General features: G+C 39.9%; 1 protein-coding gene across 1 annotated transcript in view; it reads left to right on the forward strand.

The window, feature by feature from the left end:
- Nucleotides 1–4,942: 4,942 nt before the first annotated feature.
- LOC109965141 (partitioning defective 3 homolog) overlaps nt 4,943–23,425 on the forward strand; it is a 428,297-nt gene continuing 409,814 nt past the window's right edge. The window contains exon 1 of the mRNA XM_020608934.1: nt 4,943–5,846. Within this exon, the coding sequence (XP_020464590.1) occupies nt 5,727–5,846 (120 nt within the window). The 5' untranslated portion in view covers nt 4,943–5,726. The remainder of the gene's footprint in view (nt 5,847–23,425) is intronic.

Here is a 23,425-nt window from a genome sequence, read left to right on the forward strand (position 1 = left end):
TTGGATCAAAGCTTGAAATCTGCCTGTTACCTCAGAGAGCACTTTGATGGATTCTGCTGTTTTCATAGTCAGGTTTGCTTTGCCCTGACTGTTGTTGCTCTGTAGTTTTTGTGCATTTCTGAGAAAAGGTTATTTTTACAGGTCATTCTGTAACAAAGGAAGAAACACTGGACCAAAGCTGAACAGCAACAAGCTCAGCTTTCCTCCAGATCTTCACATAAAACAGAAGCAAAATGGGCCATATTTCAGAAAACTGGAACACCTGCAGAACTTATGCACCATTGTTTGGTTTTCACATGATAATGAAATGAAACAAAAGTCACTTATTGATATTGCACTAAATAATGTGTCTAACTCACTATTCATGTCTTGTTGATTTCTAGTTTGTAATAGGTCCAACTTTTAGGGACCCTTCCATTTGATTTAACAATGGCTTTCTTTAATTTAGATGTATGTAGAAAGTGAACCAAACTAAAATCAAACCCACTGACACAGCACAGTATCAGGGACTCATATTTACAGAGCATGTGTCAATGGTTAAAAAAATCTGGTTAATGCACATTCAGCATGCAACGTTTACAAGAAGTATAGCATGTGCGAAGTGAACTGTTGCATGGACAGCTGTGCTTAATGCAGCCACAGGTCAGAATGGGTGAGAAAGCCAAAGGAAGATCAGCCATGAAACTGAGTTGTCTTGTGAGGGTTAGTGTTCTAGTTACATCCATGTTTCTCTGACTTGTATCTTTTCCTTGTGTCTTAGTCTGTCCCAAGTACAGTAAAAGGTGAGGAAAAAAATGCAAGAAAAATATAAGAAGAGAAGAATCAAGGAAGCATCTGTTCAGAAATGAAACAAACTTTCCTTCATTACAAGAATCTAATCACCAACTGATTTCTGATAAGCCCTGCGATGGACTGGCGACCTGTCCAGGGTGTACCCCGCCTTTCGCCCACAGCTGGCTGGGATTGGCTCCAGCCCCCCGTGACCCCATTTGGGACTATGTGGTTTAGAAGATGGATGGATGGATGATTTCTGATAAAGGGGCATGTTGGTTCATGAAAGACTTCCACAAAGGATGGTGTCATGTATCCTCACTTATGGTTCCTCCAGTCAGCCTCCTTGCTCCTCACTCCTCACTCCACAGAGCAAGAATAGGAGCTTTAGGACATCCTTAAAGATGGCAGAGTGTAATGACTTCTGGATCAAGTAAGGATTGAGGAATAATAATATATGGGAATTGGGATTTACCCTTTGAATCATTGCTTCTTCAACTGCTTCCACCATGTGGTCAACAGACTGCTGTGATGTCCCTACTGGTGCTCAGACCAAACCTATGCCCTTGTAGCAGTGACATAATTTAGAGAAATGAATCCTGCATGGTTAAAACATGACCTTGGGTAAAATATTCCCAGTGCAGGTCTTTTCAAATGAAGGAATGAGTCTAACATGGAATAACAAAGTTTTACAAAACAGCCACATCCCAAAAAAAGAGCTGAAATTTGCCCAATACACACAAACTAGGAGGAATCTATAAAGGTCCTCAGGTACATTTTTGCCTGTTAGTGGGTCCTTCCTGAGTCCTGTTTTATTTATGTTTTGGGTGTTTAAGCAGTTCACATAATTGCATGTTACTGTATCAGTTTAAATACTAAATAGTGTGTTGTCCTGTCTGTAAGAGCTATTTTCACTGAATGAAGATTCTGAGAGAGAAGGCAAGACAAGGTACAGTATTTCATTTAGCCTGCGCTTTCAGACATACAGAGCAGCAGTGCTGTTGAGGTTGCAGGACATATCAGAATATAGAAATGATGCATTAAGTGATTTATTAAGGATTTATTATGTGAAACGAAAGGACACATTATGAAAATTATAAAAACAAATATCAGATTAGCTAGTTTATTAAATTTTTTTTGGGTATAATAGGTATATCACAGTAAAAAATTTTTAAGCTTGTAAGATTAAAGTTTTAATCCATGTTTCTTGTGGTAATATGTTAACCTGAGTTATGGTTAGATTGCCTTGAGCTATTATTGAGTTATAATAAAGCATTTCAATTGAGACTTTCTTATCTGTCAATGATACAGTTCACCGGGGTTTAAATTACAAAACTGCAGTCTACTATTCTGTACCTGAAACTACTATCACTTAATTATCACATCTCTATCTGCAGACTCACATGAAGCAGCTGCATGAAGAACTGGACAAGAATTAGACAAAGATGAAATGAAGAGCTAATGGATGAGTACATAGGAACAAAATGCCTTCTCTCATCTCCCTTCTTCCTACAGTTTTGGTGTTATAAAGATCAAGAGCACAGAATCCTGAAATGGCAGATACCATCTTAGATGAAAGTGGAGTGAGGAAAGATAAAGTGAATTGGTATCTTCCAGCTTCTGACTGGCTGAACACACCTGAGCCAGATAATCAGCAGCAGATCAGGCAGGGATAGTTGGAAAACAAGCAGGACAGCGACCCTTGAGGACTGGAACTGGCCACCCCTGCCGTATGGCGTTGTTGCAGTTCTCTAAGGAAACTGTTTAAAAATCAACCTATATATGCAGTTGTGGAGAAAAATAAATGTGATTTTGATTTTTTATAGCCATCTTTGCAGCTGGATCTCACAAAATCTTGCCTGGTCTTGGATCTGCCCTTAACATGCAATTTCTTGCATGACATGCCTGATGTTAAAGGCAACCACCCAGACAGCCATGACAATAAATCATGATGCTTCACTTTAGGGAATTCACTGTACATATAATGCAAATTTTATTTGAATTTTTAAGTCCACATATAAAGGGTATCTTCCCCTGAGTTCATAGCCTGTTCCACAAGTTGAAAGTTTCAATACACCTTCAATAGAGTCAAAGAAGGGTGGTAATAGAAGATTGTAAAGGTAGACAAAGTACCCAGTAGATTACATGTGTGTATGGATTGATCTGCAGTATATAAAGGCAGTGTGTATGTGGGTGTTGAATTCTGCAGGGGTGAGGTAAGTCTATTATGACAGAAGGGTTTGTCCTATTTCATGACGCCCTCCACTCTTGGGACCTTGTTGGAACATGTCTACCAAGAAACACCTTTTAGCTACAACATACACACTGAACACAGGGTAATAAATTATATATATATATACATATGAGGCAGACAAGAAACTGGGGAGATAGAGCTAGAAGGAAAATGAGAAGACCTTTGACAAAATGTCAGCGACCAGACTCAAGCTGTCAATGCTGTGTGTGGTTCTCCAGCAAGACATTTCAGCTAATTACCCAAATTTGGGCAATATTAATCAGAATTATTACACGACCATCTGTCCAAAGCTTCACAGAGTCAGACTTAATAACAAGTGGAGCAAAACAGAGTCTTTGCACTGGCACACAGAGAACTTCAAGTTGCACTCAGGTGTGATCAGTTTTAAATGCACAATTTCTTTGTTTCAACATCTGGCCAATAAAAAGGGGTTTACATTCTACGTAAACACTAAACAAAGGATTATATTACATAAGATTTTATTTCAAAGAATGAAGTGCATGAGAAGAAAAAGTGAGCAGATGCGACTGTACTGTATGTATCCTAATCTGTTTCGCACACTCAGCTCAGCACACAAGTTTATGGATGTGCCTGTTGTTCTGACAACAATATGAGAACCTTCTATTGATGTAACTTTTTGATGATTATGGATTCCATTTTCAGTTTGTACAGTGGTTGTGTGATTGTTGGGAAACTGGAGGTCAGGCAGAAATAGTTGGTGTTTACAAAATATGTCAGTGTATCCCCTCACATGGCAATCCTCAGGCTGTGCTATTTGGTCATGTTTCTTTCTAAAGAAACAGTAAATATAAAAGGAGGACCCTAATGCAGACTAGCAAGCTAGATAATGCGTAATGGTTTATTATTACACAGGGAAAAAGAGATGCTTATTTTAGTGCACAGCCTGCCAAAACCGAGCTGCAGAAGCAGAGGCAAAAAAAGAGCTAATGAAAGGTCAGAGGCATGTAATCAGTCCAGACCAGGCTAAGCAGTAAATTCAGGGACAGAGGCGAGTCCAAAGGCAGGCAAGGTTCAAAAACATAAACACAAGAAAACAAAAACACAAGAACAATCAATATACACAAAACTGAGGTAAACAATGGGCATGAAAGTTACCAAGAAAGTTCATCAAAGAATCTGGCAAGAAATGAATGCTGGTGCTGGCTGGGTGATTACACTTACTCTTCCTAAAAAAAGAAAAAGAAAAAAAAAGCTGTTGAAAGCTCAGGAGGGTTAAAACTTGAAACTTCACTTATATCTTGCATCGAGATCCTGGTCTTCCACTCATAATGAATAAGAGCTGCAGAGAGTGAGTGAAGCTCTACAGAAAGGTTGCAGCTTTTATCAGTAAATTGGGTCATATTGTAGATCCAGCCTTAGGCAGATTTCTCATCTGGTGGTGCAATTCAGATATTTATGCTATACATTAATATATACTTTGGAGTTAGAGACATAGATGCATCTCACTAAAATACAGACTTTGGTGTCCCCTCAGCAGTTCTTTCTGACAACATACTGTACATTAGCCTCCCAAAGTATTCAGACCCCTTTTTGCACATTTGACTGTATGGAAGAATTATTAAATAGATAATATGTAAAGTAGACAAATCAAAACATGTTTTAGACTTTTTGTGCTAATTTATTAAAAAATCCCTACCTGAATTTACTCATTTACAAAAGTATCCAGATCCTTAATTCAGTACTTTGTATAAACTTTGACACCTGGATGTGGGCAGTTTATCTTAAAAACATTTCCTGTACAGCATACAACACCCTCTGTTTTAGGACCCTTGAACCAGAAAAGAGCACCCCCACCCCAACAACCTTTAATGAAAAAAGTCTAATTAATTTAGAGCACCTTAAAAGTGCACAAATTTAAGTGAAAGTACACAACTCATACACCCTATGCTGCTGGGGAGTTCACTTCATTCATTCCAAATGAAATTCAACATTTGTTTTGGTGTAGGCTACCATATGATGAATCATCCAAGTAATCAGACACCTCAAATCCAAATGTGGAAATTGTCTGACACTTACTGCAGTACCCAACTTTAGCCTGGATCAGGATTTCTGATAAGGTATTGTCTGATTCCAGAAGACACTGAAATGTAGGAACAGCAGGTAATTATTCATCTGGAAAGAATTCACATCTCTCTTTGCAGGATTCAGTGACAGCCCCTTATTTTGTTCTATTAAACAAGTACTCCTCAAACCAAAGCACCTGCCCCAGGTAAGACTGGACTTCAGCTTCAGAAGGTTTTCTATCACACCAATATGCCTGTAAACCCACATAGGCTACAGCGCATGTTTTATGATATAAAAGCAAAGTAATATAAAATTTCGACGAATTTTCCCCCGTCGACGTCAAGCTGTGACCTGCATTGGATTGGATAGTGTTGGAAGAATGTGCCTGCTCCATCATGTGGTCGCACCCGCAGTGACAGTCCTGTTGTGCACTCTCCCAGGAGAGGCGTTTTGTTAGGAAGTTTCTGTATGTGAGTCAACACAGCACAAGGAGGACGCCACCCTGCATTACTGCTGGATCTGCCGCAGTTTTCTTCCGTGGAAACAGGACAAGACAAAGCGACATTTAAGTCGTTTCTCAACAGCTGGGGATTTCGTCTTTAACCTTCGCACGCCGGGAATGGTTATTGTTTTGATGCGGCTGTTTCCTCATTGGGATTAACGCAACGGAGGAGGAATGAAAGTGACGGTGTGTTTCGGGAGGACCCGAGTGGTCGTTCCGTGTGGCAATGGAAATATTAAAGTTCACAACCTTGTAGAACAAGCGGCCATGAGGTATAAAAGGGCGACTGCCAAGGTAAGCACTCCCACCCGCCTCTCCCGCTCCCAGTGCGCGGAGAAGCGCGCTACTCCCTTAACATGGCGCTTTTATCCAGCCAGAAAGAAGGAGAGACTGGATAGCTGGTGACTGCCCCTCAGAATCATAGCAGCGGCCCCCAAGGGCCCCCACTGGCTAAGTGCACTACTGAGTTTAAGAGAAAACTTGTTGCATTGTTATTTCAAATGCTCACAAATGGTTACTGGTAGTTCACTATTTTCTCCAGTCAAGCTGATGATCCCGTTTTATGACGTGTTGTGCATCTATCAGATCGATCATGAAAGGTTCGGGAAACACCAGAATGGTCATTCAGTACCAGTGTCAGAAATGCAATCAAGAGTGTGTGGCGCAATGACGGTGAAACAGGAAGAAAATAATCCCTGCTGTGTGGGCGCGTGTGTAGGTGTGCTATAACGGCAGTTTGAATTATCTGTAAAACATCTGTGCAACCAGACAATAGGAAAATATATTAAACTGGACTACTGGTTATACAAGTGACATTCACTATGTTGTAAATTCACCTTAATCTGTCTGGGCATTCATGTCTTTTATGTAGTAATAGGTCAAAGGAATGAATATCCTGTAGGGAGGAACTATATTTTGCATTCATTGGCCTTTCAGTTACACACTAAGAAAAGGTTTTTAAGTTATTTAGTTTTCTATTTATTTATTTATTTTGTTTATGTTACACGCTGTTACATACAGTCAAAAAGTACAATCACAATGCTGTTTGATTGAAAGGGTACAAGCTTAAGCCTACCTTTTATACACTACATTTTCTTATATAGTTTACAAATGCAGCTGAGGAGCTAACCAACTCCATCACTCCACCTTCACCTATTAAATGACAGAACACATCACTGTGTGAATCTCCTGCACCATATGAATGAGACCTGATAGGACATTGGTTTCCTCTTTGTAGGTTTCTCGTGTCTGTTGTAAAGCCCATGACTAATGAATGAATTAAAAGCTGGAACTGTTACAGTGGTTAGTGGCAGCACTTTCTTCTGTTTACCAGAAAGTATGCAATGATGGAGAGGTTGCATATTTACCTCAAGGATATACCTCTGTTGCCAAGTTATGTCTTTCGACTGTTTAGGTACTGGAATACTTTGTCTTCTCTTTGCAAGAAGAGCCTACAATAACATTGTATGTACAATAACATACAACAACACCAGGACTAAGGCTATAGTGAAGGCTTATGTGGATTTGATTCAGACACCATTTTTTTTCCACTTTATTGCCAGAGATTCAGTGCTTCCTTAATTTGCCACTTTTCATTTCACACCTTAATGCTCATGTCCATGGTGACATAATGAATACTTACTGTTCCACCACAACAATACTATATTTAACCATTGGGGGCAAACAGTGATAAAGTAGGTCAGCATTAGTACAGTAGATCGTGAAGAGCACTTGCGCCTTAGACATACACTAACAGTCACATACACATACCCACACACACTCTGTCTTCTGTTTACCTGTACTTGATGGGTTTCTGTGGTTTAGCAGAATGGAGGTGACTGGTTCACTGATCCATGCAGTGGTACGGTAAATGTGGCTTTCTCCCTGGAGAATGCTTGGCCATGTGTCAACACTAACTACTGTATTACAGGCCAGACAAGACCTTTGGACTAAAGGAAGATGCAAGCACACAGAGGTCACTTCATTTATATCATATTCCAACATCTGACAACTATTAGGAATTGATTTAATCTAGCTAGGGTGTGTACCTTTTTTCAAATATTGTTTTATTTAAATATGCTTCAAAACATGTCCTTATGTGGAGAGATGCTGTCAATTGCTTCTCTAACCCAGACTCATTGAACAGCTTGGCATTAATACAGAGATGTTCCCTGCTAGGTTTTTGAGCAAGCCTCCCCCTTCCACCTAATCAGAGAAGGCCAAAATGAAGGGTGGGAGCCATGACTGTCAATCAGTACAATTGATGAGGATGTAGGTGAGGGGCTGGGTGGAGCCTAGTGGATTGAGGTAATGGTGGTTTGCTTTTGAGTCTCCTGCTAGTGCTTGATTACCTGAAGGCTCTATTTTGAAAGTAATTTTTTTTTAATTGGCTACATTTATAATGTAACAAGCATCACAAGCATCTGATGATTAGTTGAAGAAATACCTGCACATACAGATTTCTTTCATTTTTAGTGATATAGTCAAGCTGTATTAATCCAATTCAGTTACAGATTCTTTATTGCTGTAATTTGTGAAGAAAAAAAATATATCAGAAACAGCTTTTTTTGATGACCGTCCACAATGACAACAACAGTAGCTCCAGTCTCAAAATGACCATAAAACTGAGTGGACACACTAACAAGTATCCTCCTCTCTGTTGCCTCTACAACAGTTTGAAGCATTTTGGATTATTCTGGCTTCCACCCCTCATTTTTGCCTTCTCTGATTAGGTGGAATAGGGGAGACTTGCTCAAAAACCTAGCAGGGAACATCTCTGTATTAATGCCAAACTGTAGCCACCCCTTTGCTTTATCAAACCTCTGTTATTCATGTAAAGCAAGTCAACAACAGTCTACTGTTGCTGCCGCAGCGTTTAGTGATAGAAACACATGAAAGGTGAGCAGGTGGACAGAGTGGGTCTGAGCCGGCCATAGATAGTGGAGGGAGACGAGGCCACACAGAACCACTGCCAGTGCACGGTGCAATTGTGATTGGAGCATGGATCCCTTATGCGGTCTTATGAGTACTAAAAACAAACAAAAACTTCATCTTAAAAATTCTGGTGCACAGTCAGGCTGCAGTGAAAGGCAAAGGTTGGATACAGAGCCCAGTACAGCTGTGGGAGAGAGGAGAGGGAGACAAGGCCTCAGAAGACAGTGATGAAGGCAAAGCAGGGACTGATTTATTTGACATGATCTCTTTCGAAAGAGCTGGAGATGTATATAGATTTTTAAAATTTTAATTGTACAAGAACATTGGTAGGAAAACCTTGGAAAATGAGATCCATCATTTTACAAACCAGACAAATAAACAAGCAGATTGTGTTTTTTTTTTTTTAGATTGAGTTGTTGATAGATTAACCTGTCTCCAGTTTGACAAATCAAATTATAGCCACTTAACAGCACATTCCCAGGTTGAGCTCCCTGTGTGCCACTGCAGACATGGCACACCTTAGACGAGTTGCTAAAATATACAAATGCAGAATAGCCTTAGCAATCAACATAGCTAGGATGCATGTTTCCGTATTACCCTTTCTTTTATTTTACAATATATCAGCAGTATATCATGAGCATATGTCCTCTGGTTCCTGGATGTCTGAAGTCAATAGTAATTATTGGTCACAAAATGGTACACCACTAGTAGCTGACTTAACAGTAGCTGTGCCCACTGTGGAAATAATGAAAATAACTGTTAAACAAAGACACCATGACAATTTGGAATCCTTTGATTTAACGAAGTCATAAATATCACTGAGTACAGTTATTTATAAGACCATCTGATCTGATGCTGTGGACTATTGATTACCACTTAAAATGTTGGTGCCTCCATACCCTGATTGGAAACGCTTCTCTACCAGTGGTTTAGGCTTCAGTACCGGTATTCTGCACTACTCCCAACTACAAGCTTTGTACAAAAACAACATAGAATCTGTCAAGCTGAGATAAATAACAAAATGATAAAGCTACAAATAAGGAGTTATTAACAGTTTAGCTTTAAATGAATAGTTTGACATTTTGGGAAAGAAAATGGTTGTCAGAGCTTACTAGGTTATTATATTCAGCAGCTGACTGGTTATGTAATGAAGAAGAACTAAACCTACTGAAGGTAAATGGGGGTGATTACTATGCAAGTGGCCTGTAGAACAGTTATATATGCCCTGTAGGATGATACAATATGTGATCAATGTAACTGATGGTAACTAAGTATGAGTAGATGGTCAAATGGTTCATTGTAATCACAGCAGGGAACAAAGCACTGTGGACTCAGTTACCTCCCCTCCTCTTGTTGTGTTCTCTGCTGGCTTTTCTTTATGTTCCTATTCTTTGTTTTTATTCTTTTGTGTCTTGATCTCTCTCTTTTCTTTTCTTCCTTTCTTACTGTAGGAACTCACTGAACTGTACACCTCATGCTTCCTATAACTGTCACCCAGTATAACGTGATGGGCTGATGCGTTTCGTTCCACTTTGTTTTTCCACTGCATTTTTCCTTGTGTCATTTTCTGTTTACACGAGGGCAGGGCTGCACTTCTAGCACACACATACACATGCACACACAAACAGTCCTGCAGTAATCACTTACAGGGTCTGTACATCGACTTAGACTTACCCTAACCTTAACCAAAGCCGACACTTGCTCTAACCTTACACCCCAACATTTTTGTAAAATTCAATGAACTACCTCTGGTCTTCATGAAAATAATAACTCCAGGACTTTGGGCCCACAAACACATATACACACAATACACACGCAGCATGTGAGTCAAGGACCACATTGCTCATTAGTGCAACACTAAACAGACTGTATGAGCAGTTGAACAAACAGAACCTGAACTTGTAGAGATGTGACGTGCTTGCCACTTTGCCCGCGGCCAACCTGTAATGCTAATAGTTGAGCTGTGATGACTCTAACATTTATCCAGTCACAGGTGACAACCCCCTCCCCTCTCAGGTACTTGAAACTTGATTTTAGTACTACCTCCCGAGTGGCGCTGAAATTTAGCTCCTGGAACGCACTTCAAAAGCTGGCACATGGCAGTGGAAACAAACACAGAACCCAGGATGTTTCAGTAGGTTCCTACAGTGGAAAAACTCCAACAGTCTTGTCTTCCAGTCAAATGAGCGGTGTGCTTGCTTTTGTGCTAACTCATTCCAGGGGATTTGGTGCCTGTGCATCTTTAGGGAAAACATCACACGGCCACACTTCAAGTAGCCATAATTCGAAGTGCTCCAAAGCATCCATAAAAGATGTTACCCACCCCAGCCTGCACTGTACACTGTCTACTGAGAGCTAACCACTTGAGGCAAATTTCTAATTTATGAGAAGAAAGAAAGAAAGATTTATGATGTTGGGTTATATTTTGAAACTTGAATTACCACTTGTTTCTACTAACCAGATGTGAGGGCACTAACCTTGACCTTTTGACCACCAAGATCTAATCAGTTCATCTTTGAGTCCAAGTAGACATTTATGCTAAATTTGAATAAACATGTCATGTTCACAAGAATGGGCTGGATGGACCACTCAAAAACATAATGCCTCTGGCCGAAGCTGCCGCCAGTGCAGAGGCATTAAAATGACTTGATTTAAGACAGTGACTTTCTTTTTGCCAGTTTCTTGCTTTTCAAACTAAGAAGTTACATTGGGAAAGCACTTCAGGTAGTATCTGCAATGTAATACACTGAGAGCAATAAGAGAACATGCACTGACAGACTGCACAGTGCAAAATAGCCTGTACTTCACATGTTACTTGTAACATATTTATAGTATAGTGTGTCAATGGAGAACTGTCATGATTCCCAGCAGCTTCTTGTTAAAGGATTTTATTTTGGTGCACTTCTGCCTTCTTACCTGGCACCTGTCTCTACTCCAGCTTCACTGCATTCAATACATGCTCTCATTACACTCTGTATTTAAACAGCATGTGAACTCTTGTTCATTAACTGCCACCTAGAGTGATTCACCTGCATCTTAGTCCAGCAGCCACAGTTTTGTGTATTTCCCTTTGTTCTCGTCATGAACTTAACGGAGGCTGTTGCCTGTGTTCACTACTTCATGCATGCATTTCCTTTCTGGTCAGTGTTCTGTGTTTACCATGCAAATGTATGGATTCAACTGTTCTGGTCAGTGGCTTTGTTTCTTGCTCCATGCCCACAAAGAAAGTCTAATTCTGCCTCTGGTTTTGGTCATGTGTTTCTTCATGGCATCAAAAGTTCTTTCAAGAGCAACTTCTTCCAGTGATCCAGAGACTCACTGTGATGCATATGGTAGTGAGGGCACGTGGATGCAAAGATTTATTACTGGGCAGGGAGAAATATCAGCTAATCTGGATGCTGAGTTGAAAGCATTGGGGTTGGGAGAATGTTGGCAGTAGCTGCTAAAACAATGTAAGCAGGCCACATGACATAATAATAATTGCCAGAGTCTGCATATATGCCATTGTGTGACTGGTTTGCCAGTGATGGGACATTCTGGGTCAGAGACAGCTTCTGCTGTCATTACTGATGTGGTTTAATAGTTGATAAAGTTTTTTGTTTGTTTGTTTCTTTATTGGTTTTGCTGTGTTTATCCATGGCCCTTGGAGTATGCATCGTATATGCATGTCACGTACTGTGCGACTGTTATGATGAAAACAAAACCACTGCTACAGACATGATAGAACCTATAAATGGTATACAATATATCTTCCAGAAACAAAGAAAGTAACAAGATGGTGCCCCCTTCTTCCTGTGATTCGTTTGGCAGCAGATCAGCTGATGGTAAAGGAAAGCTGAGATTACCAGATTCTTAACATTCAGGAAAGAAGTGGCCTTGAAAAGACAAGTTGTATGCAGAGAAAAGAGGAAAATGTGACTGATGCCCATGCATCACTTGCACATACGTTTCAAAGTGTTAGGTTGCCATTTGAACATCAGGAAGCAGAACAAGGTGGTTTTTAGTTTTGCTTCTTAAATACAATAATGTTTGCATTGGCATTACTGTAAGGCATTGTGTGACATGCCATTATATCAAACATAATTTAATTGATAGCTGCCACAGCCTTGTAATGATCAGGACTTTGCTTTATCTTTACCCACTGGTTCAGATGAACTTGCTAATCATTATCCTGAACTGTGAAATAAAACCAATTTTGTATGTGGGTGCAGCTTGTAGACTGGCAGACCTGAATGGTTTGTAAAATATGACTATACAATGAACCTTTGCACAAAATACAAAAAAAGTCTTGTTGACTGATGGAATGGACTTAAGTTAAAGCTCACCATGGAGTCATGTTGTCTCTATTAACCCAGCAACTACGGTGCTGAGAGCCATATACATCTACTTTACTTATCAATAAAATGTAAATTGTTGCACATGATGAATGTTGTGTTTAATGACAGACTGTGAATCTGTAGTTTTGGTTTGATTTATATAAGACCATTTAAAAGAAGCCTTCTGAAGTGCTTTAAATTATTCCTCTTTTTTCCCTCTCATCCCATGTTTCCATGAGAAGAGAATTCCTGCCTCCAGCTGGATCCAACTTTGTGCAAGTAGTAGCAAAGGCCAACTATGTGGTTTGTGGTGTTTCAACATGCATGACATGCCAGGATCTCTTAGGTGTGATCCACTGTTTAGTCAACAGCTTATCTCTGTGGCCGCGACTGCAGTTATAGAGCACTACAAAGTTAATGGAGCACAAGCACAGGGTTTTTGTCAAAGAATTAAGAACTAGATTTCTATCTGATTGTCTTCCAGATAGAACACCAGATTCATTTCTTATGTAAGGTCTTCGACCAAAAACCTAGTCCACTTGATTTAAAAAAAAAAAAATTTTTTTTCACCTTATGTAAGCTTATTTTCACATGATGCATGGATCAGATGAGACATGTTCTACAAATACCCTCTTACATTACTAGTACATTTGGTTTATAGTAATAAGACAGTGACACATTTATTTCCTCATTGCTGTGTTATTCTCTGTTATTGAACTTTAAGTACTCATTAATGCCATGGCTTCTGCTAATATAATTACAGCACCTTGAAACAAGGTCATTCATATTAAAATAAAATGGATTAAAACAACCATAAATAAAAACAAAAATGTAAAGGTTTTTTCTTGCCCAGAAACGTACACACTGATAGTCATAAAGCTGCGTCAGGCTGGTTGCAGGATAAGTATTGGTGGAACTAATAACTTTAAAGTCCTCATGGCATGCTCATTTTGCTCATTTCAAGCCATTTAATGTTTAATCTGTGGTACCGATAGATTAGCTTTGAACCCATCATAACTCCAAATAGTTTGTAATTATGTGTACCAATGAAAAGAGACGTGTAACACTAAACAGAGCAGGTAATTGAGAAACCCCATATTTGAACTGGCATAATGTTGACATAGTAACTTCTCCAGCCTTACAACAATTCTCTCTAATGTTACAGAAACAAGGCATTAACAGGCATGCAACATGTTTTTTTTAACTTACCATTAAGTTCCCTTCACTCCCTTTCAAGTAGCTCCAAGGTCAGTAAATCCAACAGGTGGTCACTGTGTCTTCCCCCACACAACCACATACAGTCCCAAAGTAGTGAAAATAATTCCAAAAGGTAGTGTAGCGCTGACAATAACATCATGGATCATTAATCCGCTTGTTAACCAGAAACACATCACATGCAACAGACACACTGGCCTCAAGCAGTCAAAACGTCTGGGGTACCAGCACTGATGAGCTGAGCTGATCATTCACTGCCATGGGGGGGCTTCACTGGCCAGCTGCTTGTAGGTTACACCTGGTCAGGTAAAACAGCAGGTCCCTGTACAGGAAAATTTCCTCAGGCCCTTTAAGGCCCTTAGGGTCTTTAATAATTTTTCTATTCCATTTAGCTGTGGCAGTAAGTAATGACAGTGAAGGTCTTCACATTCTCATTATAAGAATTATAAGTTCTTATAGAACTAGTACACTTATATGGAATACAGCCCTTCTTAATGCAATTAATTACAGTTTTGATTTTCATGTCATGATTATCAGCATTAATTGTTTTTTCTCCTCTGGCAAAACTTCTGTAAATGAGATGGAAGTCAAATAGGCTGGCCATGTTATCACTTTATAATGCAGTAATTTTGCATTTTGACTAATAATTCACAAACTGTGACAAGCAAGCAAATCATTTTTGGTACAGACATCCCCCTTCTCATGTTCTAAACATACTGTATTAAAGCCTGATACCCATACTGACACCTAGTAGTAAGTTATAAAAACTTCCTGTTATGGTTAATGACTCATGAACCATGAAACAAATTATTTCTGGTTCCATGACAACAGCCCCACCTTATGGCTATATATAAAGTTATTGAAAAATAAGTGGTTATTTCTTTTACTACAAAACAAACAAAAAAACTGGCAAACCTTGACATGCAAATAAATGATATTTGGTACACACAGTTTGTCTTAACATGCGGTCAACATAATCAAATATTTAAGCAATACTCCATCCAGCTAGTGCTTTGCATTTTTGTCAATAATTCTTGAACCTTGAGGTGCAGGTGAACCATTTTTGCTAATTCTCTGTCCTGGCTCCATAGACGCAAGGCTATGTAAACATCCTCCACCTGTAAGGTACATCTGCCAAACACTGCAGTTTCCTTATAGAATAATATTTGCTTTTGCTTTGGCATACCTTAATGGTGTCCTGGAAAGACTGAGTGTGTGTGTGTGTGTGTGTGTGTGTTTCTGGCTATATCCTGCCAGGTTTAGGTGAATATCCAGGTGGAGCCAGTTTCTTACAGTTAGTTTCAATGCAGTCTGTCATCAAAATAGATTTCTCAGTAATTCTTCTCTTTGCAATAGACTCCCTGAGGTACTTCAACTCATCACTTCTTTTTTGTCTGTTGTCTGCTGTAATCCCATGAAAAACTCCAACCAGCCTCTCATGTTCTCAGTCGATCCAGGACCAAAGTTTAGCTCTAATTGAGACATTATGCTACCTTATCCTCAATTTTGTAGTCAAACACCAAAACCCTCACCATATATCGATCCATTTTGAGGAAGGCATTAGCAATACTACATCAACCCTATGAAAGTCCTCCAGCCTATATGGCCTATGTGAGTCACTCATCCCTTCCCTCTCATATGACCTATAGGAACATCTCCTGAAATAGTGCTACTTAAGTTGGCAGGCAGAAATACAAGAACTCAGTCAACATTAATGACAACAGCAACGAATATGAAGGCAAGCATAACGACATTCCACTGTCATGGAAACTGTCATGAACATGTTGGTATGATGATGAAACAGTCTAGGTTTCATTACATTTAGTTACACAAACCACTTGGTTAGGTATAAGACTAAATGAAAAAACACACATCACACACTGAAACTGACTCCTGCTCACCAGGGGTGAGTCCTGTTATGCACCTTGCCATTCACCCCAACCTCCTCCGAACATATACTTTCTTGTTTTATATACTGTGTCACCTAACTTACTGCTTTGCTTGTGTCATAGTTGTCATAATTACTATTGTTTTGTTTTTTTTGTTTTTTTTTTACAGGAGGACAGTGTCAACATTAGCTTAGTTTCAGAAACCATAGTTTGAGTTGAGACACAACCTCCTGATTGGGAATCGTATAAGTTACTGTTGAGCCAGAAACTCCTGCTTTGTCTTTATCTGTCAGGAAATGAAAGAGAATGTGCATTAGAATAGAATGAAAAGCACATTGTTTTGTCCTTTGGAAACAATACAGGTTCTCTAGTATAGAGGTGTTTGGTTTCCGTGTTGGCTAGCAATTCACTGAAAAATGCCCTGGTTGGGTCTGTGTCTGGCAGTACATTATAAATCAGAGGTAAACACATACCATCCCTTGCAAACCAATGATGGTAAGATGATGTCTTGGGGTAGGACTGGATAAGTCTGACTTCTTCCTACTCCATTCAAGCATGTATTAGGTATAAGCAAATTGATATTGGATTAGCATTTGTTGGATATGTGTAAAATTATGTGTGTTGTCATATCAACTGTTTTACATGCTTGAAAGAATAAATCAAATCAAATCAAATCAAGTCCCCAGTTTAACTCCCTCTGTTTCAAAGTATCTGGATCAACCCAGCATTCTTTACAGTGGGTCTGTGCCTCAATGTAAAGAGAGTTTATGGGACATGGGCCACTATTTTCATCCCACCCCTTCTCAAATATAGTTTTTTCCACCACCACCTTGAGATGCATGTGGCCCCTGAAGCCCAACTTGTTTTCTGTGTGTAAGGTGCAAAGCCAGAATGGCAGGCCATTTTCGTTGTGCCTCTGGTCTTCCTCTGGGAGGTAGTACCAGAGGTGAAACAAAGGGGAGAAGGCAGTCTGGGACAAAGTGCTATGTTTTGATGATGTAATATATGTGTGACACTATCACTGGCAACTGAAGTCCGCATGTCTCCCTGCCTCAAACTGTTCTCAGCTTCTCTCTAACTTGTAGGTCAAAGCGCTCCTGATGTCATGAATGTGCTGATTACAGTTATTACCCATGACATTCACACACATAGCAAGAAACATGCTAACCAATTTTGCATGAAGTGAAATAAATGTTTGAAGACCATCAAAGCTACATCCACACTAAACTCTCCCACCATTGTTATTTTGGCTTGTAGATTACTGTCGCAAAATGTACGTCACAGTTGATGCCGAGCGACGTCGCGTCTCACCTCTGGTGCGGGGTGCCGGCCTGCTGTCTGAATTTACAGGCTGGCTTGTGATTAGAGTAACAGAAGGTGTAAGGAGTAGTGTGGATGTTACGGCTGGTACGGACGACTGGGAGCTGTGTCGACTGGACCACTCGGTGAGCAACCCGTGGTGGGGTGCAGCGAGCAGAGGCAGCCACTAAATCGAGAACAGAGGAGGAGTCTGAGAAGACTAAGCAGATCAATACTGACTATGTGGGAAACAATGATGGGAACCTGGATCTGAAGAACGATGCTGTGCAGGGAGGCAGGAGGTGGCGAGATGACTGATGGCCGGTGCATGGATCCGCTGGTGGGGGAAGCTGTGGGTCACAGCTACAGAGAGTGCAGCCCAGTTCAACGCCAGTGTGGAAGGGGCGTCTGGGAAGCTGAATCGCCGTGGATGGCGCGGACCGTCCCACAGGATAAACCTTAAATAAAATCTCAGATTGCGAAGAGATAGCAGGGTGCAAAAAAAAGCAAACAAAACCCAAGCTCCCTTGAACAATAGTTCGTTCAAAAAAGGCTCAAGGGGAGTTCTACTGGCACAAAGCAAAAATCAGCTCATACAGTGATTCTGAGTTCAGTTCAGATCAGTACTGTTCAGATAAATGCAAAAAAACACAGGGATCATCAAGACACAAAAAAGGAAACACAGATTAGTCAGATCGGACTGCTTACTGATGATAGCAGTACGTCGAGAGATCATCTGGCGACGAGAACACACCAATGCTCACCTTAAGTACTGCTCTGCTGATTGGGAGCTGGTGTGCATCGCCACCAGGGGTACGCTCCAGCACTTGTCGGGCGGAGCTGTTGATGGAACCAGGGTAGGCGGATGAGGTGCTGGGAGCGCACTCATCCGCAGGCACCACATCAGTGTAAAAATGACTTGTGAGAGAGGAGTGGCCCCTCCCTCCTCTAAACAGAGGCCAACAGAGAGAAAATACAGTGGAGAAAAAAAGCAGGACAGTCCGCATCAACTCCGGAGGCTATGCTGGATAATGGTTAAGGGAAGTATGGGGTATACCGCTCATTAGGTTCTGATAGTGGAAACATAGTCATATAATATAATGTTTTTTACATCACTTTTCATCTCAGACTGAACCACAGCCAGGTTTGCTCACTGGTTGATAGGCTGGCTCCCTCAATGACCCGTTTGCTCGTTGCTGTTGCAGTGTTGCGGGTTGAACTGCTGTGTTTGTATTGTGTCATGACACATGATAGAGAGATTTAGACAAAACTGGTTGAAAATGGAATAACAATAACAGTAATACTGCTGTCACCACAGAGAACAGAGTGATAGAAGTAAAATTCATGTTACTTGTGCAAGTGTCCATGTTCTTCATGCTGTAGATCTGAGCTGACAAGATCAGGCATGACCAGAGTTGCGTGGCAAAATATGTAAGCAGTTCATTTTAAATAGGCAATTATGTTTAATTTTGAAATAAACACAGAGCATTAGGCAGTACATTAACCCTAGCCAAAAACCAAAGCAGACATGAAAATAACCATGCAATTATGTGCTGAAAATTCTTGGTCAAAATCCTGGCCTGGATTTTAACCTAACTCATCTAGATAATGTCATGCTTTCATTTGTGTTTGCACAGAACATAATTTGACTCTTAGATTTACAACAAACAAGAACAAATCCCATTGACCCTAGCAGCTTGTGGAAGGAGGAGGCAGGAAGTGTTGCTAGATTAGCAATCATAAAAGTAACCCTAACTACATCAAATGTTACCTTGCAGTCGATGCTACTCACCTCATACAAATCCACCAATGTTCCCTGGTATCAACAACATATTTCTATCCTTCCAATTTTGTTATTTGCTTTTGAAAATCGCAAACCAATGCTTAGTGAAATCACCACAGCTGAAGATAGCCTTGTGTGATTCAAAATTCAACAACTTGTTGCATCTGTTTACTTAATTGTCATCATTAGTTATCAATGACACCTAGAGTTCTTGAAGGGTTGTCCCATTTCATAGGGGAAGATTTCAACTACTATTCCTTGTAACTCCATTTTTTGGGTGTTAACTTAAAAATGAAGGGTAGGGGTAAGAAATAGGAAATGGGACTGGGCCTTGATCTATGAATGCGTTGCTCCACTGCACTGACTTCAACATGATTTGAACATACAGCTGCTGATCTGGAGTCAGATACCGTATGGTTGCATTGAATCACAAAATGTTGTCAAATCAGAGCATTCTTTTTCTTTCAGGATTGTTTATAACAGCAGGTATATTGTATATAGTTTATCTCTGACAGTGAAATTTAAGTGAGGTTCATCCATCTGTGTGCATGTACTGTATGTGTTTGTTTGAAAGTGAGACAGGTTGCCCTTGGCCAAACCTTAATTACATTTTAATGTTCATCTTGATATGTGATTTCTAGCAGTTTAGATGTTTGGGTTGTAAGTGTTCATATGCTGGAGGGCAGCACTGCACCCGTTGCCTTCTAGTTGGCTGATGAACAGTATTGTGTTTACATGTCAATAGTAAAAAAAAATTAAAAGTACGAGTCAGAACAAAGTGATTACAGAGGGCAGCTTTACCTTCTGACATCTACCTAATGAGACAGTGAGCGTTTTTTTTTTTTTTTTTGCAGTTAATCCTTATGACCCCCTTGTTTTGCATGTAATTGACTGTCTTCTCTATTTAATTTCCTCTCTTTGAATGTTTTCTGTCCATCTAAACTATCAAACACATCATTTGTCCATGAAGTCCTCCCTTTACCTGTTTCTCACTTTCATTCTTCAGTTTTCCCCTCCTTTCCTGTCTCTTGTTCTTGCTTCAATTTTATACCCCCTCCAGTGTCCCTGTGAATGTTTTCACGTTCACTGTTTTCCCCCCTAATTAGTAATTTGTGACTGTTTCTTCCTTCACAATTGTCCTTTCTAAACCTTAATTCCTTTGCTCAGTTTCTTTTTCCAACACACACAGATCCAGACTCTCCACAGATGTATTACTGTAAATAGAGTTGTTACTTCACACCTTATATTGAAATTTGATCGTACACACACAGCTCTTCTTCTACCACTTTACTTTGTCAGTTCTGTCCCGGCTGCTAACATGGACGGGGTGGGGTTTATGTCCTATACTGCAACCAGCTACCAGGAGGTAAATCTACTTGTGGTGACTTCACTTTTGGGGAGTTGTCGCCTCATTGGTCTTTATATAAAGTCTGTGGTTCTGATTTGACCAATTTGCATCAGTGTTGTGATGTAGAACACAGAAAGTGGATACATGAGCTTTTTTATGTTGAATGGAGACTTGTTTCCCACCAGTGTAGATGTACTGGCCACATGTGAAAATGATATAAGGGAACTCTTTACAGGAACATGAACTCATTTTATATGCAGTAGTTACAGTACAGATGTGATGAGCATGGTGTACTGTCTCAACATGTGAGACCAAAGCATTGCCACTCCCTGCAGCTGGCCTGTACACCCCTGGGACCTCACTGTCTGCTCTGCATATGTTCCTCTTCAACCCACTGGGATTTGCACAGCCATATACCCATGCTTGTCTTTCTATACTTGTGAGGGCACTCACTGATATAATGCATACATGTACGTATACGATTCTGTACACCTTTGCATATTTCAAATGTTACTCAGCCCTTAATGTCATTTAGGCAAACTCCATGTGGGCAATAAAACAATAAAAGGTTTGTGTTGTTCATCTTAACCTGTCTTCAGATAATATAACATGTGACCCCCTAAGTAGGTTTCCACCCATTTTACTACCACTGATAGGAAGATTACTGTCCCTCTTCTATCATTACTAAGCCTGTTTTCATTCTAACATAAACATTAACAGACAATACCTAATACCTCAGAGGCTGTGTTTCATTTCCCAGTATTTATGTGGTCATATTTAGAGATTAAATGTGGAACCTTGGAGTGAATAGCTGAGTCCACACTTAAACTATCTAAGAAAAAACATTTTATTCCCTGGCAAAATACAGATTATTTTAAACAGAAGTCCTATGTGCTCCCCATCCACAGATACAATAACAGACTGAGATGCCTGTCACTTGTATGGTTTGTGTGTATTTCCTTAATAACTTGAGTTTGTCCCTGTCCCCATAGCTGTTGTATGTGGATCGGTCACAGTTTGACCATATGTCAATGTGAGTACCAAGGGTTTCACAGATTATTTGACTGGTCAACTTCACCATGCAGAGCCAACCTTTTCAACATGATGTCGACTAGTCTTTGATGTGATTATCACTGCAAACAGCCATACCTGAGGTAGCAGCGGTTGTCAATGTGGCATAAAGAGTCAGTCATTTCCAACAGTTAGCACTGACAGCCTGTGCCCTGAAGAAATGGCTGAGCGCAAATGCAAATGCAAATGCAAATAAAACTCCAAACTGACTGCTTGAGCGACTATTGATGAAACTGTCATCAAACCAAGTGCCCAGAAGTCATTAGCCATGAGAGCATCACAGTGGGAGCTGGTGAAACAGTACCATCACCATCTGCATAGGAGTCAATCCTGGACGTATCTCCCAGGAAGATTTTGGAGATGGCTGTGTGTTACACTTTAATAGAGATGGGCAAATAAACCACACGTGCCTGTGCAAAACTAACCACTTAGTCTCTGACCTTAAAGCCTTTTCTCTTGTAAACATATACTACGATGTTCAAAAACACTGTTTTGAAAAGGTGACTCTCATTTCCACTAATTACATCCACATTTCCCTTGTCTTTCCTTGCATCTTCATCCCATCCACAAAAGATGCAAGGACAAAGTGTAAGGACAGTGGAAGTGGGGAACTGAGGGGGGCTGATTCAACTGGTCCAGTGACACTGAGAGCCTGTTAATGTGTAGCACCAGTGGTGGAAGACATACTCAGATTGTTTACTTAAGGAAAAATATCAATACCATGGTGTAAAAATACTCTGATACAAGTAAAAGTGCAAAAATATGATCCTAAAATTTACTTAAAGTACCAAATTGCACAGTTTACAATCATGTACATCATTGTATTCAATTATAATTTTTTATATATTACTGTGTACCTCACATTTAATGTTTCAGCTGTTAACTGTAAAGCTAATTTTAACTACCTATATGCTTATAATTTGAATTGCTGCTGGGTAACTTGAATTTTACACCAAGGATCAATAAATCTTGTGATTATTCTGAAAAGTAATTAGTAGCTAAGGTTATCAAACAAATGTGAGTACAAAGTACAGTATTTTTCTCTGAAATCTAGTAAAGTCAAAGTATGAAGTAGGAGAAAATGACAATACTCAAAGTACAGATACCTCAAAGTTGTACTTCAGTGCAGTACTTGAATAAATGTACTTAGTTACTTTCCACCTTTGTGTAGCACAGCTTTTTTTTGACATCAGGAGATATTAATCGATGTCAACTTAACTTTCATGAAAGAAATGTCAATTGCAGACAGTTGGAAGTTGTACAGCCACTACTGAGCACTGACATTTAATTTTCTATGAACATGGCACAATAACTAGCACATAATGACACACAAACACAAATTCTAGAAGGCACACTGTGACCTCTGTGCTCCACATTTGCAGTCTGTGTAAGAGCTGTGTGCACCTATTGCCCCTATGGTAGTAGTTGCACAGTGAAGGAGGCCTGCACAGGAGCAAATCAGAAAGTAGGGCCAAGCAACCTATATGTGTCTAGGTTGGAAGACCCGTTCTGAAAATTACAGGGACTTATTGCTAAAATATTCATGTGGCTCTTTTGCACTTGTTCTCTGTGAGAAACAGTAACTTCAAGGCAGCACAGCCACATGAAAACATACATTGATCGTTTCCTTCTTCCTGTATTGATCAAGTAATCTGTTGCTGCACTTCTCATTGTTTCCCTAAATGAAGACTGAACCTTGTATACAATGACACACTGACAATGAATGATGGATAATTAATCATTTATTCTTTAAAAGTCTGTCACCTGTTCTTTACTTCATGATGACAACTTACAATAATATTATTACTATTTCATAGCTGCACCAAATCTGACCACATCCTCTTCTCAGTCTTAGGCTGAGCAGATGGCATGGGTTGGATGTCTCAAACTAAAATGTCCTTTCAGTAATATGACACCACCATATTTTGTTTCTGCTGTGACTTGATTTCTGCTGGTAAGTGTTTGAAACTACCAGGCTCCACTTTATGTAAGTTCCTTAGCTTTCACCCATCCATGGC

The sequence above is a fragment of the Monopterus albus genome, unplaced genomic scaffold (assembly GCF_001952655.1).
Source record: "Monopterus albus unplaced genomic scaffold, M_albus_1.0 scaffold96.1, whole genome shotgun sequence".
NCBI lineage: Eukaryota > Metazoa > Chordata > Actinopteri > Synbranchiformes > Synbranchidae > Monopterus > Monopterus albus.